The sequence below is a fragment of the Lutjanus erythropterus genome, chromosome 20, assembly GCF_056507025.1.
Source record: "Lutjanus erythropterus isolate fLutEry1 chromosome 20, fLutEry1.hap2, whole genome shotgun sequence".
NCBI classification, from domain to species: domain Eukaryota; kingdom Metazoa; phylum Chordata; class Actinopteri; order Lutjaniformes; family Lutjanidae; genus Lutjanus; species Lutjanus erythropterus.
In genome coordinates, this window is record NC_139336.1 from 4,784,902 (window position 1) to 4,800,071 (window position 15,170).

The 15,170-nt window shown below is 35.7% G+C and overlaps 1 protein-coding gene across 1 annotated transcript; it reads right to left on the reverse strand.

Moving 5' to 3' along the window:
* Nucleotides 1–205: 205 nt before the first annotated feature.
* tdgf1 (teratocarcinoma-derived growth factor 1) lies at nt 206–7,056 on the reverse strand. Its single transcript, XM_084745877.1, has 6 exons — nt 6,666–7,056; nt 6,503–6,558; nt 5,112–5,324; nt 3,092–3,206; nt 2,834–2,943; nt 206–1,289 (listed from the first exon to the last, which is right to left on the reverse strand). The coding sequence occupies exons 1-6, from the start codon at nt 6,692–6,694 to the stop codon at nt 1,183–1,185; spliced, it is 630 nt and encodes a 209-aa protein (XP_084602003.1). The 5' UTR covers nt 6,695–7,056; the 3' UTR covers nt 206–1,182.
* Between the last annotated feature and the right edge of the window lie 8,114 nt (nt 7,057–15,170).

Here is a 15,170-nt window from a genome sequence, read left to right on the forward strand (position 1 = left end):
TCTGGTGTAATCTGTTGTTTTTTACATTTGAAAACTGGTCACCATTCACTTCCATTGTTTTCCTGTGAAACTCCAGCAGTGTTTTGTGGACTTAAAAAACTAAACCCGACCTTTTCATTTTTGGGTGAACTATCCCTTTAATGATATAATTGTGTTTTTCCAGAGGCCCATTATTTTCTGTTTCATCTCACAACACAAACAAAACTTGTGCAACAGAACAATTTTAATAAACACATAATCAATACATGTTTATATTCAGAGGACAAAATGTCACATCAGCTCAGTTTGTGCAAACAGACAGAAGACACAAAGTTTGAAACAAGAAACGCTGCGTCTTCTTTTACAAAGAAAAAAAATCACATTGAGCTACAGATCATAAAATGACAAAAAAAACATACTTTTCATAAAACTCTTATGTACAGTTTCCTTCACATACATTTTGTTCTTCAAGATATCATAAGAGACACACGACCTTCCACTGGAAGGATAAGTTTTAAGAAGCACAGACACACAACTGCTTTTTTAAAGAGACAGAGCATGAATTCATGTGCAAAGCTGACAAGTGTGATATTTTGTTTGATCTGTTGCCTTCCATGGTTTTTATTAAATTGCACACTGTGATAATACTTTGTTTTAACAAGTCAGTCATTAATGAATCCTAAAATATTAAAATCTGCCAGTGGAGAGTGACCTGTTTTTAAGATATAAAGACACTTATTTCTAAAAAAAAAAAAAATGTCTTGAAACAAGAGGAATTGCATTGGAAAAACTGGATTTAGTTCAGATGAAGTAGCTGAATTGGTTTCTTTATCTGAAGAAACTGACTGACTTCAGTGAATTCTTGAAAATTTGGTTGGTCCAGAGTCAGGCATGAAAACCTCCTGCAGGACCGCATAAACTATACAGTCCTCAGTCCAACTGCAGAGTTTCAACTTAAAAAAACTGAAAGTGGTATTTGTTTTCATAACAACTCCTAACTTCCTGTTTTCAAATGATATTTAATGCCTCAACTACTGTAGCATTCGGACAAAATACAATAAATATTCTTAAAAGCTCTGACTTGGTTTTGGAAACTGATCTTTAGTCCTGAAGGAGCAGTTGACAAATCTTGCACACGTCACAGCTCAGCGTGTTCACATAAGTCCTGTTGTTTATGTCCAGCATCAACTTTGTGCGAAGCCATCAGAAGAGGAGAAGCAGGAGGAGAAACGGCGTCAGATACAGGAAACAGGCGGTCTGAGCTGTCCTGGCAGCTGACGAACGATACCAACGCACCTCCTCTGAGTCATCTGGGAAGAAGAGAAAGACAGAAGAGCCATGATGAACTGAACTCACTGAACTCAGGTGCTATTTTTTATTTAATTGTTGATCACAACTTCCTTGTTTTGTCACATTTTGTCATATTCTGTGTCTCAATACACTTTAGTGTATTGAGTAGTGAATACTTTTATGGTGTACATCACATGCATACATATAAAGTGTGTAGCATTTAAGTTTTTTAATGTTATCAAACTATACTCTGCATTTGGTCACGTATTTCCTTTTGCTGAAGTGACACTTCACTTTCCAACAATAGGATTTATCTTAACTCATCTTAACCAGCGCTTCTTTAGTTCCTGACATACATGCTGGAAAGCGACACTTAAAGAAACACTGTAGACTTTAACAAGGAGGCAGGGTCAAACATTTGGTTTTTAGGTTCTTCAACCAAAAATATAAACTATATCAATCAAGCAAATAATACATTATGATAATTATGGTAATCCAACTTCAGAAAAACCCAAAATCTTTGTAATTTGCTGTATTACTGACCCTATCTAAAGTCTCACCTATTAACAACATCCTCATTTAATAACAGATAATGTTTAATTTGTTCAATATTGTTCCCTGTAAAGCACTTCATAGCCGTTTTAAAAGGGCTTTATAAATTTACATTTTAGTTAACAAAAATAAAAACAAAAGTTTGACTGACAAAATCCCCCTAAAAAAAAAAGCAATCACTAATACTGAAACTAATAAAAAATAAACTAAACCTTAACATTTTTAAACTAAACTGAAAAGATCAAAGTCTGGAAACTGACTGAAACTACGCTGAATTGATGACAAAAAATTGAAAAACGCAATGAAAATAAAATTTAAAGAAAAATACAAACATATAATAACTTCAGGATGATGGACAGTAGATGAAAATGTGAACCCAAGCTTCAACTGTGTAATCGTACCTTATTCTGAGATATAAAAAATGCAACAAAAACGTAAAGAAATGTAGCAGAAAATAAGAATTTGACCAGTAATATTTTTAAAAGGTGATGAAGAACCAGGGTTTGAACTTCTCTCTGGCTCTATTACGTCATTGTGTCACAGAAACAAAGGGAGAAGGCTACACCTTTACATTTAGACAACAGCATGTAATTGTGGGATGTTTCTGTGGGAGTCAATTGTTCTCAGAGTGTTTTTGCATTTTGGAATAAAAGCCTCCACCTGTAAATGAGTGGGCGGGGCTTGCGAGCATTCAAAGGCGCGTTTACATTCAGTGGGAGTTTACTGTGAACGACAGCTTTTGACCGTCTGACTGCCGTGCGCGGACGGCTCGTCCACACCTCTGCTGTCCATTCAAATGAAAAACACCACGGCTGGTGAGAGGACAGCACGGAAAAATACCAACTCACATACGGGCCCTAATTTAACCCTAAACTCTGCCTGACATGTCAAGTTTCTGCTGTTTGATTCTCATAGAGATGAACTAAAATGACTGTCTCAAAATAAATCAACCTAAAATGGAGATGTACAGGAGAAATGTCATGATGACGTGTCTGCTGTGTGTATATCTTACCACAGTCTTTATGGAAGACGTGAGGGAAGCAGTGAAGGACACCGTAACCACAGCGACAGTATGAGCATCCTTTCTGAACCCACTCACCATGAGGGACGGAACCACAGCTCCTACACAGACAGAAAAAAAAATGATGATTACGTAACTCAGGAAACAATAACAGCTACTTTGAGAGAGTGATTCATTTAAAAATGACTAATTGCAAGTGATGATTTATTTGAGCAGTAGAGAGGCGTTGTTTTTTTCTTTCTTGTTTACCTGATGCGTTGGTCGTACTCGCAGCTCCTCCCTGTGAAGAACGGAGGGCAGGCGCAGAAGCTGCCCAGGATGCAGGTTCCTCCGTTCTTACAGCAGCTACGACTCTGCTCAGCACCTACGACACAAAAGACCACACAACTGCACTTAAATAAAATCCTCCAACGTGAAACACCCTTTACTTTCACAGTTTAAAGAATTGAAAGACTCCAGACTGGCGCTGGACATTTAAAACCACTTTGCCACCCAACTCAAATGGACACTTCCATATTTTTAAGAGTCTAAACTGGGAGAATTAAATTCAGTTCCTAGAACAGAACAACTTCTTTAAAAATATGCACATAAGGGCTCAGATGAAAAGTCCATTTTGGACTTTAACTTCAATCAGATCCCTGCGTCACATTGCCTAAAACACTAAAGACCGAGTAGATGATTATGGATAATTCTAAATGAAAATTCTCAAAAAATATCATTTGTTAGTTTAAATTTCTCGGCAAAAGCTTTTTTTTTAAGAACATTTACACAAATTACACCTTTAAAAAGTGACAGAGAGAAAACTGGCCCTTTCAAAAAGTGGTGAGGACACGTCATGCATTCAGCGTCATTCAGTGCATTTGACTTGTTTCATTCAGTGTAATTTAATTGTAATATTAGTTTACTTTTTTTGTTTCTTGTATCTTCTTCCCTGTCATTTCCGGTTTCTGGTGAGTTTAGATTTTTATTCTATAATTTATTTATCTTGGTTAGACACCTCTAGAGCATCTTGTAACTTTGTTCTGAAAGCTGCAGTGTAAATTAGATTTGTAGTCTCTGTTTGTTGATAGAGCAGACCTTGGGACCCTGTAAGACCATTTGAAGGCTGCTGCAGGGCCCTCAGACCTCAGGTTGAGCCCCTCCCTGCCTGTATCTGTATCTGTGAGAAAAACCAGTCTCCATCTGGCAGCACATTCCTGTCGTCCTCTGCTTCACATCAGCAGGCAAACACAGAGAGTCAGAACAAACACGTGAAAATAACAGAAAAACACTAAAACTCACTGATGAGCGTCTGAGACATTCATCAATCCTCCACAACTTTTCATTTAGCATGTTTCAACAGAAAATTGGAGGAAAAAAAGGAAAGAAGTTTCAATAAAATTAAATTAAGTTTAGTTTTTCAAAAATGTCTTGAAAGTTTGAAAAGACTCAAATATTCTTAAATACAATTAGAATAATATCTAAAAAATGAAATCAGATCTTTCATGTGTTTGGGGTTTCATTCACATTTCATTATCTTATCTGAACCACTTTATACTTTTTGAAAGTTTTGGAGAGATATATCAAGTTTTAAATACTTTTTTATAGAATATTTTTTCATCTGGCACGTTGTAATTTATTTTCTTAGAAAATAAATATTGTAAGAACACAAAAATGATCATGTCTAAGTAACCTGTGCAGTCTCCCAATGAAAAAGTAAGAGTAAAGAAAGGTTTCATGTTTTGCCTTTAACATAGACACTACAAAAAAAATCTCAAGTTGTTTTTTTAAACCAAAAAAAATCTTTTTTTCTTGAATAAGGTGCTAATAGTGGGAATATTTAAACATTTTTCCAAAGCAAATTAACTTATTATATATACATTATTTTTCAGAATTCTAAAAAAAATGACAAGGAGACCTGAAAATGTCATAAAAATGTCTTTTTTTTCATCCTGTCGTTTAATTCATGTTCTGCTTTCCATTTAAAAGCTGCTGTTTGTCCCAGAGTTTTTCTATATGTTAACTTTTTAACTGACAGGAATAAATTCTGAAAGGTAAATGTATTTAAACCGTTGTGTTTACCTCTGAGTATTTATGTATTCTATTCTATTTACTGTATTATTGGTTGAGTTGATTATTGATGAAATATTCTTCACAGAATTTAAGGATAACAGAGCTCAGTTACAGAAAGAAAAGTGATAAGTTAGAGTTTTTACGGTCTGTCTGTTTTGGGTAAACTGATAAATTCTCTTCCTCCGTCTCTACACACAGTGATGAAGTGTGAACTTACTGCCTGTGAGGCCGATGAAGGGCAGCACGGCGCTGGCGTCGCGGTGTTTACGGTCGCCGCTGTTTGATGAGCCCACTTGGGTAAACTGATCCAGGAAGTCCTGCGAGGGCTGTTGGGATTTCACCACCACAGAAGAAGAAGATAAAGAGGGCAATGAAGATGGGGAGGATGAAGAGGAGGTATGGCCTCTGTTGCACTTGTCTCCCTCGCAGCCTGAAAAATAAAAGACAACAAAGTAAGATTTTATCCAGAAAATAAGTGTGATCACCTTCCTTCTCCTCCCTCTCATTTACTCAACAACTAGATCAGCAGTTTTGTATTTTTTGGCCCATTTACACACATCATTTACATCACAGCTTGCAGTTTTGAAGATCATGCTCTTATATTTTAAAATTTTAACTGCATTACTATGCAAAATATAATGCTGAAGGCCAGAATGAACTGTGACTGTGACGGATCAAACGATTTAAATCTGAAGTTTTACTGTGCGGAAAGTGAAAAGCAACATCTGTCTGCAATGGGCTGAAAAATATGTCCAACGGTTCCAAAACCGTACAGCTGGGGACAATATTCAGTATTTTGTGTTGATTGGAATCTCTATGTTTTTTTTCCTGACTGCTGATCTGATAAATAGATAAATCATGTTGAGAAGTTCTATTCTGATTAAACGTTTTAATGAAGGCAGTTTTATTTTCAAGTTTGTGTCTTGGCACCAAGATTTTCAAATTTACTGCAAATGTGCATCAGTTCCAAATATCATTTATCTGCTTCCTTTGATACTAATAATCTGGTCAACTCCTACTGTACAGCCTTTCAGTTGAAAACAGTCAGCAAGAAATGTTCAGTATGGAGCCCCACCAACTTGTTGACTTGCCAGTTTCATCAGCCAATAATCACCTATCAGCTATAATGGTGCTGGTGTCCAATATTCACGAATATGAAAACTTACTTTTAACAGACCACAATGCAGAAAACATATTGATAACATACCTGTAAATAAACTTCTAGCTGATGTATCATTAGGCTCTTGGATTTTTTATTTCCTAATATCAGTATTGGCCCCAAAAATCCAGTATCTGTCTGGCTTTAGTTCAATATATCTGTCAGATTAGTTTATCAAGTTAAAATCAAAGCCACTTTATTTGGCTTGACTTACAGGCTGCTAAATTTTAATTCATCTAGAAGCTCTGCTTGAGACACATTGTTCTGTTTCAACACACTACACTGTCCTTATCAGAAAAAGAAACATACATCAAAACTCAGATATATGCAATTTATTCTCGTGCTAGAAATAAATCAGCAGCCAGCAGAGAAGTGCGTGTGTGTGTGTGTGTGTGTGTGTGTGTGTGTGTGTGTGTGTGTGTGTGTGTGTGTGTGTGTGTGAAACAGACCTGCAGCAGGCAGAGCATCAGCAGAGTGGAGACAAATCATTGCACAGAACACGATCCTGAAACAATCAGACACAGAAAACAAACTTTTATCTCGAAAACTTTAAAAATAAAGTCACAGCTGAGAATGAACAGCATCACAGGTTTATTTAGTCTCCTGACTCACCTGAGCAGCAGCTGCGACGTCCGACTCATTTTACCAGAGATTTGAAAAGAAATCCAGAATAAACCTGTGGATTTTTCTTCACAGTCTCAATAAAGTAAAAGCAGTTCAGAACAATTTCCAAACGGAATCTGTTGCGGAAAAAACACGCTGCTAAAACACTAAAAACTATATTTCCCAACCAGAAAAAAAATGCAGATTTGTTAGTGTCCGCTGTTTCCAAAGATCAGAAGGTAAAAGTGTCCATGAATACAGTCCCTGTCCTCTGAGTGTCTTTAAGCTTCCATTGATTTGTAAAAAGGTAAAAAATGCTCCAGGATTAGTAAAATGCAAACACATGAAGCAGTAAATCATGCAGCAGTGTCTCCTCCTCAGTCAGCGGCTGCTTGTTTCCTCTGAGAGCGTCTTTCTGTCCTCCAGGTGACTCTCATGCAGGGGGAGGGGCTCCCGAAGCCCCGCCTCCTCACGATCGCTCTCCGTTTCCGTCTGTCTGACGTGTTCAGTTGGAATCAACAATAATGGAAACTGTCCAAATATCTCAAGGTCCTCTAAACATTTGCAATCAAAGAGTCTGACAAAGTAACAGTCTGTCATTTAAAAAACATACTATCTCTATTCATCCTCTGATTTTTTTTCCCCTAATTTATGCCCATGGGACTAATACTCAAAGATCTACTTTATTCTCAATATTTTGACCTTTTCTCAAAATGTAAAAAATAAAATAAAATAAAATAGAAAACAAACAAACAAAAACGTCCTCTTCAGATTTATTTTTAATGGGACTCATACTGAAAGCTCTACTTTATTTCTGACATTTAAGCTTTTCAGCTTTGTTCTTAACATTTCAACTTTTGTACTTTATTCTCCAAATTTCAACTTTATTCTCGATATTTCAACTTTACTGTTATTATTTTTTATTCTTAACATTCAAACTTCATTCTCAACATTTGTACTTTATTCACATTTCAACTTTATGATTTACTATGGCAATAGGCCTAAAATTCAAAGTCCCATTTCACTGTTGACACTTCAACCTTATTCACAACATTTTGATATTTTGTCAAAAATAATGAAAAAAGAAAAACTCAAATGAGTTTCTTTTTTATGCCCATTGGACTAATGTTCCAAAGTGCAACTTTATTTTTGACATTTGGACTTTATTCTCAACATTTCCACTTTGTTCTTAAAATGTAAAATTGAAAAAACATCTTTCTACCACCATATATTTCCTTTAGCTACTAGCAACAAAAAAAACCTAACTGACATACTTAAAGATAGATAGCTTTCATAGTGATATTTGTGCAGACGTTTCTATGCAGTGTGATTTTATTGGGAGATGAAAAATATTCAGTTCCAACTGAAAGTGAAGTGATATAAAAACAAGAAAAACACAGTATGTATATGTCTGTTGATGTTGCTGACTAATGTATACAAACAGTGGATGAACAATTACTGAAAATTAAAACTAAAAATAGGAAAAGTTCTGTCTGTTGTCTCTTATGTTACATTTCACATCTGTGATTTCTAAGTAAATATGGGTTGGGTTATATTTTGAAAACCTCTCTCTCCGTCTTTCTCACTTCTCACCTTCCACCTGCCCCCCACCCTCTGTGTCTCTCTCAGTGACCCCCAGCTCCCCCCCCCACCCCCTCATTCATACACATGTATAGTAACCTCACCAGCCCATCCAGTCCTGCCTTCACATGTTAATGATCCTGCTGCTGAAAGGAAATCCACCTTTAAACAACACCTCCTCCTTCTCCTCTGCAGACAACAACAACAAAACTTCATTTTTCTGTTATTCATTTTTTTCCATTTTACATACATGTCATCCTCTATCATATATTTTATAGCCTAAAAACATAATATAATGTGACACAGACCAAACTTTTACTTCAACACAGGTGAGTGTCATAGGCTGATGCTAGTATATTAGACTCAGTATATTTTAATTGAAATATTTTTAGGCTAACTTGCTAAATAATGAAGGATTCAGCAGTTTAATTCCTTATGCATTAGAAAATGATGTAAACCACTGGAAAATTAAATAATAATTTAGGATTTTATCCCTCTCTATTGTCCCAATGTAATGTCCCAGGAAGTTTACTGAATATAATCTTGTACTTTATTAATAAAATAAAATAGAGACAACGTTATTTAGTTTGGAATTTCTAAGCAACAAAAACAGACTCCTTCCAAAAAAAACTTATTTAAAATTCAATTAATAAAAATGAAAAATAATAACACTTGAGTTTAAAAACTATATATATTTTAAAAAAGGGGAGAATTGTACTGATTTCTTATCTTAGATTTGAGTTAAACATGACCAATCTTAGGGAGAGTTATGATACACTGTAAACTTAAAATTTGTTTTAACAAAAAAAAGGTGTCCAGGCTGACTTAAAAAAATTAAGTTGGCTGAATTTGAAAAGACAAGTTGAGGTAAGTTTTATGATTCAAAACAAAAAAAATTCTAGTCAAATAAACTTGATATTAAATCAGTTGTACAAAATAAAACATGTCCAATAAGCTCAAAATATTAAGCTGAACCAACAACTCTTCAGTCACACTGATGGACATGACAAAGAATTTGATTTCCTTTTACATTTTCTCAGTCTGAAATATCAGTTTTACTTTTCACACAGTGCATGCTGGGAAGCCTCATATGGTGATCATCCTTCTTTAGAAACTTAATTTAATGAGTTGACTGAACTCTGTACGGCACATTTTAAGTTAAAATACTTCAGGCTAGAAGAACTCATGTTTATTTAACTTCTGAAGTGTTCTGAAGATAAATACTAGAAATTCTAAGTTTAATTAACTTGAATAAATAAAACTTTTATATTTCTGTTAAGGAGAAAATATTAGTTGATTCCACTAACTACCTGTATTATTTTTGCAGCATACACTCATTTTGTTTGTGATTTGGGATTATTTTTCCCCTAAAATTAATAAAGTAATTTGTCATAAATAAGTCAATGAATATGCAGGAGTTTGTAAAGCATGTAAATTCATCTGGAGCTGAGTGAGAATAAGTTCATCAGTGTGCTACAGATGGGTGAGAGAAAAAAATAAATTCATTTCTCATGTATCTATACTTCTTGTTTTGTGTTTTATACTTTCCACTTTGTTTTGTTGGAGTAAAACCAGAACTAAGCCCCTCCCCCTCCAGCCAGCTCTGGTTAATCTGTCCCTGCTTTGACCACAGAGGGACAATCAGAGGTGGAAATGGGTATTTTGTCATCTGTGCAGCATCACAATGCAGTCTGATCTCATGCTAATACACAGCAGGAGAGTCAGCAGCAGGAGGGCAAACCTGATGTGCACACAACAGGAAGTCTGCATGTGAAAGATCTGAGGACACAGAGGGGGAGAGGAAGACGCAGATATATGAAAGAAAGGACAACGTTATCATTATATGATGATGCTAATGTTTACCATGGTCATCTTAGGTTTGCAAGTTAGCATGCTAACATTTGCTAATTAGCACAAAGCATAAAGTAGAGCTGGGGCTGATGAAACTGTCATTTGATTTCCAGGCATTTGATCATAAACCAAAGTATCAGACAAATTTAATAATTGAATTTATGATGGTGAACAGTCAGTATGATTCAAATTTTATGGCAATCCATCTTATAGTTGTTGAGATATTTGGCTGTTCATCGCCATCTCAGTTTGAACCAAAGCACAGGACCAACCGACTGACATTACAAGTACACATACAGTAGGTCGACATAATGTGAGCTGTGTGTTTTTATGTTTGATTTAAACACATGAGACTCGATCATCTATATCACATCTATTTTCACGCTCTGTGTACATAGCAGATGTACTTGTGTGTATCTCTGCACCCATGGATGAGAGCAATCCTTCTGGGTGCTTTGCTCCCACGTCATGCCCCCACCCTCTGGAAGTTCAAACACATAAAATAAGAAAACTGTATCAATGTTTAACTCTTAGGAGCCCAAAATCCTCTTCAAGAGAACAATCATGCTGTTTTTTGCAGATTGACTGTGTTGTAATAAATAAAAAATAGGGGTCCTTTCAGTCTGCCTCCATCAAAGTGGACAGACTTTACATGGACCTACTTTACTTTATTATTCTGGCTAGCTGTCTGAATCAGATAAAGTGTGCAGAAAGTGGCAAACACTTGTGGATGCTTCCAAAGGATGATAATAGTAGCACAGTAGATTTCCCAGTTGTGGGAATGTCAGAGAGGACTGCCTGACACGCTACTACCTACACCAAGCCAATCCAGCTTGTCCCCACAGTGTGACACAGAAAAAAATATAGAAATGTCTCAAAATGTTATCTTGCAGTTAAATATTCTGTGTATAAACATGGATGTTGTTTGGGATGATTCTAACAGCCCATAACCAACTGGGGCCCTAAAAAATACTAGAACACTAGGTGATTTTTTTTCAGTATTAAAATTAAATTAACCATGATCATAAATAGAGTATTTTACTTACAATATACAATTAAGTACTAATGGTTTCTTTTTAATTTCTTGTTTTTAGCAACAACACCAAAAGGAAAAAGATAAATCCAGAGAGCCTCTATTGCCACAAAAACAGAAAGAAAGAAAGAAAGAAAGAAAGAAAGAAAGAAAGAAAGAAAGAAAGAAAGAAAGAAAGAAAGAAAGAAAGAAAGAAAGAGCAACAGTGTGTCAGCCAGTTCTTCTAAAAGAAAAGCAGGTTTAGTCTGTGACTGGTGGAAATGAATCAGGTTTGGCCACAGTGACCTGTTGCTAACTTAATATTAGTTACTTAACATTTTCACAGAAAAATCTGAGTGTTAACGTTTCACTCCTCTTTTAGCTGACATTTAAACAATGCAGGCAAACTTTTACCAAACTTTTCATGCTGAATCAGTTGTTCCTGCTGCTCCTGGTCCTACGTCCCACAGATGCAGATTCAGACTCAGCAGCCCTGTCTCCCCACCACGTCCCCTAAATGAAGCTGCCCTGCTCCCAGCTGAACAAGGTGAGCAGCACCATGTTAAATGACGTGCAACAGCACAATTCTTATTATATTATTATTATGAAAAAAAAGATTAAATCTTTTTCCTTTTTAAATTCTATCATTTTGTTTTAGTTTACTCTAATGAATGAGGATTTCTAGTCAGTGAACTTTCATTTATTTATCATATCCCTCTCTATTATTTCTGTTAATTTTAAAGTTCATCTAAGATTTTTACTGTTTGAAACAAACATTTATATTTGTATGATCTGTATCTGTGGTTTCACTCTCTTATTTAATTGTTTGTTATTTCTATCAAGTGGTCCATCTCAGAGTCTGATGTAGCTGATGATGATGATGATGATGATGATGATGATGATGATGATGATGGTTTGGAGCTCAGAAGGACCACAGGGGCTCAGTGACTCTGTGTCTCCCTCTGGTGGCTGATTTATAAATACATTCAGTTTAAAACTGAATGTGGAAAAAATAAAGGGTCAGTTCATTATTTTTCAGCCTGGATTTTATTTACCTAATGCTTCCAAATGAAAATTTAGCACAAATAAAGTTAACTGATAAAAATGCCAGCTTGAGTTTAGAAAAAAAGTCATTTTAAAGCAAGACTTTGTGGTTTTAGGAACTGGAACTATTTCTTGATGAACAACAGTGTATCCATCCTCCCTCTGTGCAGCATCTACAGCTACAGTGCAGGTTGACAGATACAAGATTTAGTTTTAATCTCTGTAAAGGCAAGATAGTACAAAACCTGCAATTACTTTTCCATTCAGGAACATGTCATGATTAATTGATTATATTTTTCAAGTTTACTCAACACTGAAAGACAATAAGTCTTACACTGTTACAGCACTCAGCTCAAGAAATAGTTCCAGTATATACTGTAACTCTGCCGTAAACCACAAATGTTATGCATAGTTTAAACAAGTAAGATACAAAATGTCAATTAATTGTAAGTGTTACAACTGATAGGTTTAGGTCTAGCTGTTTCTTCCTGCTTCCACTCTTCCAGCTGACCACTTCCTGACTCCAGTTCTGTACTTAAAGCACATGAGACATGATATTTCATTTCTTGCCCAGAAGTCTCTTTCATGATATTAATATGAGGTGTGGTCAGGCACATTGTTGGCGCATTTCTGTCTTGAACGCCTCTGAAGATTTAACTTTTTTCCTGCTTATATTTACAGTTTTTAGTTTTGCTGCTTATTAACATTTGCAGCAGTGATATTACTGCTCCAAATATAATGTTCAAAATGACTGAAAGCAGCATCTCTAATCATGAAATCTTTTTTTAAATTATGTTCAGCAGCTTGTTTCCTTTGACGATTTACTTCAATTAATATAGAGGCTGCTTTCAGTAATTAACAATAGCAACTTTTACATGCTCACTGTAATGTAACAGCAGTCATGCTGCTGCGCCTTGTGTGTAAATGTACATACAGCCTCTTTCTTTGTTGCCTGTTTCATCCACCTGCTACACATCTGCAATAAATCAGAACAGTCATTTTCATGACTCAGCCTTTAACCACAGTGCCTGCATCACTACCTGTGGGTCATTTCAGCATCTCTGTTTGCTTCTTCAACTTGCCAAATCCCTCATATAGACAGCAATGTACCAGAGGCAAGCACACCTCGCTCTTAAAGGGAAAGAAAGATGACATTCTGATTACTTTAATTTATGTTACACCCCAAACACACCTAGGTCCTGTGCCTTATTTTGCACCTAGATTAGGTGGCATTTAAATAGCAATATGGAACTGGACACTCCCTAAAAGTTTTCTTGCACCATGCACCCAAGATGAGTTTGAGATGTGCAGCAGAAATGTGGGCTTGACTTTTGTGCATGCATCTTAACCTCAGGCTTGTAAACTGCTGGCTAGTTGCTTGACCACAATAAACAGGCAGTTTGTGACAGTGTCACATAAGAGACACATATTCCTAATGTGCCATATACACGTCCAAAGAATGCTCCTAAAACCTAAATATTATTGGCATATCTGAAATTGCTTACTTGGAAAATGCTGCATTCAGAATAAATCAGAATATCCACATGGAATATGCTGTTTACGTGACCTGTACAAAATATGGAATACTGTCAAATTCTGAATAATGGAATATTAGTTTGCATGTAAATGTAGTCACTGCCAGAAAGTTAGAACATGTATTATGCAAAATGTTTTTGTCATCATACAATAAAAGTGTCTCACAAAACACAACACACTTTTTTTATTTGACAAATGCATCTTTCATAACTTTATTGGAGTTAAATATTTAATATTTATACATTATCTTTACATCAGTCGTGTACACACCATTGTACAAACTGTTTAAGACTGATCTCTGTGTCGTCTTTCACATCTGTATCACTGGACATGACATTTTATCACGTTACACTTTTTACATATTCTTCCCTAACACCTGTCATCCCTCTTAAAGTGCGTGAAATTCCCAGACTGTCACCACCTCCTGTGCTCAAGAATTTGCCGTATTTGGCCGACAACATGCTCACTGTTTAGTTCATGTTTTAGCACTGAAGATAAAACATACAAAAATTAGAGATCTGTTGGCTAAAGTTTACAGTTTGCAGTTCATCATTTGTGTTTTTCCCAGACTTTTCCTTAACATTAGCTGCAGTTTGACTGTTATTTCAACCATTTGATCATTTATGATCACTCTATGTTTTTATTTGGTACAAACACAAACTTTTTATCACTGGAGGAAAGTTAGCAAACATTAACATTTTGAGACAAAAATCAGGGGAATCAGCTGCAGTGGTATAAGAGACAAAAATGGACTAGTTGACATAAAGACAACAATGATTTTGTGCGTTCTTATTTGTCTTACCCTGATAGTCTATCATTTTACACTTTAAGCAGTTCAGTTTAATTAAACTTAGAAGCGCTGCTGCCCTCAGGTGGAACTCATGAGAATACATGGGAATACGAGTACACAAAATGTCAGGCATGTTTGACTTGTGAGTGTGAATGATTTTGGGTTTTCTGCTTTTCACTGTCATGTTAAAAAGGAGAGTAGATGACAAAGACAACTAACTTCTATGGCTGGGTATCATACATAAGACATGTTGCTTTCTGTACCAATACCTACATACATACCTCTCTACTTAAAGAAACAGTTCTGCCTTTATATTTACAAAGGAAGCCAAAAGTGTGCACAGCTACAGTAAGTATGGTGGATTAATGTCCTGCATGGTGAGGTCACAAGACACAGCCAACAGGGCCGTCCACACCAAAACCTACAACAATAACTATAAATATATTTTTAAAGAAATCATATTAACTCAAGCAGAATTATAATTATAGTTATTGGTGTGGACGGCTGTTAACTTGACCAACACTGGTGTAAACAAAGGATTTTAATCTGGAGCTATCAGTGCATCGTGTTAAGAACCCATGACTGGTTGGGTCTACAGGCACATTCAGGACCATAAGTATTAAAGGGTAACTTTGGCATTTTTCAACCCTTGACTGTATTTCCTAGTTTTTCTGTCTGACTGACTAATGAGGACAAAATT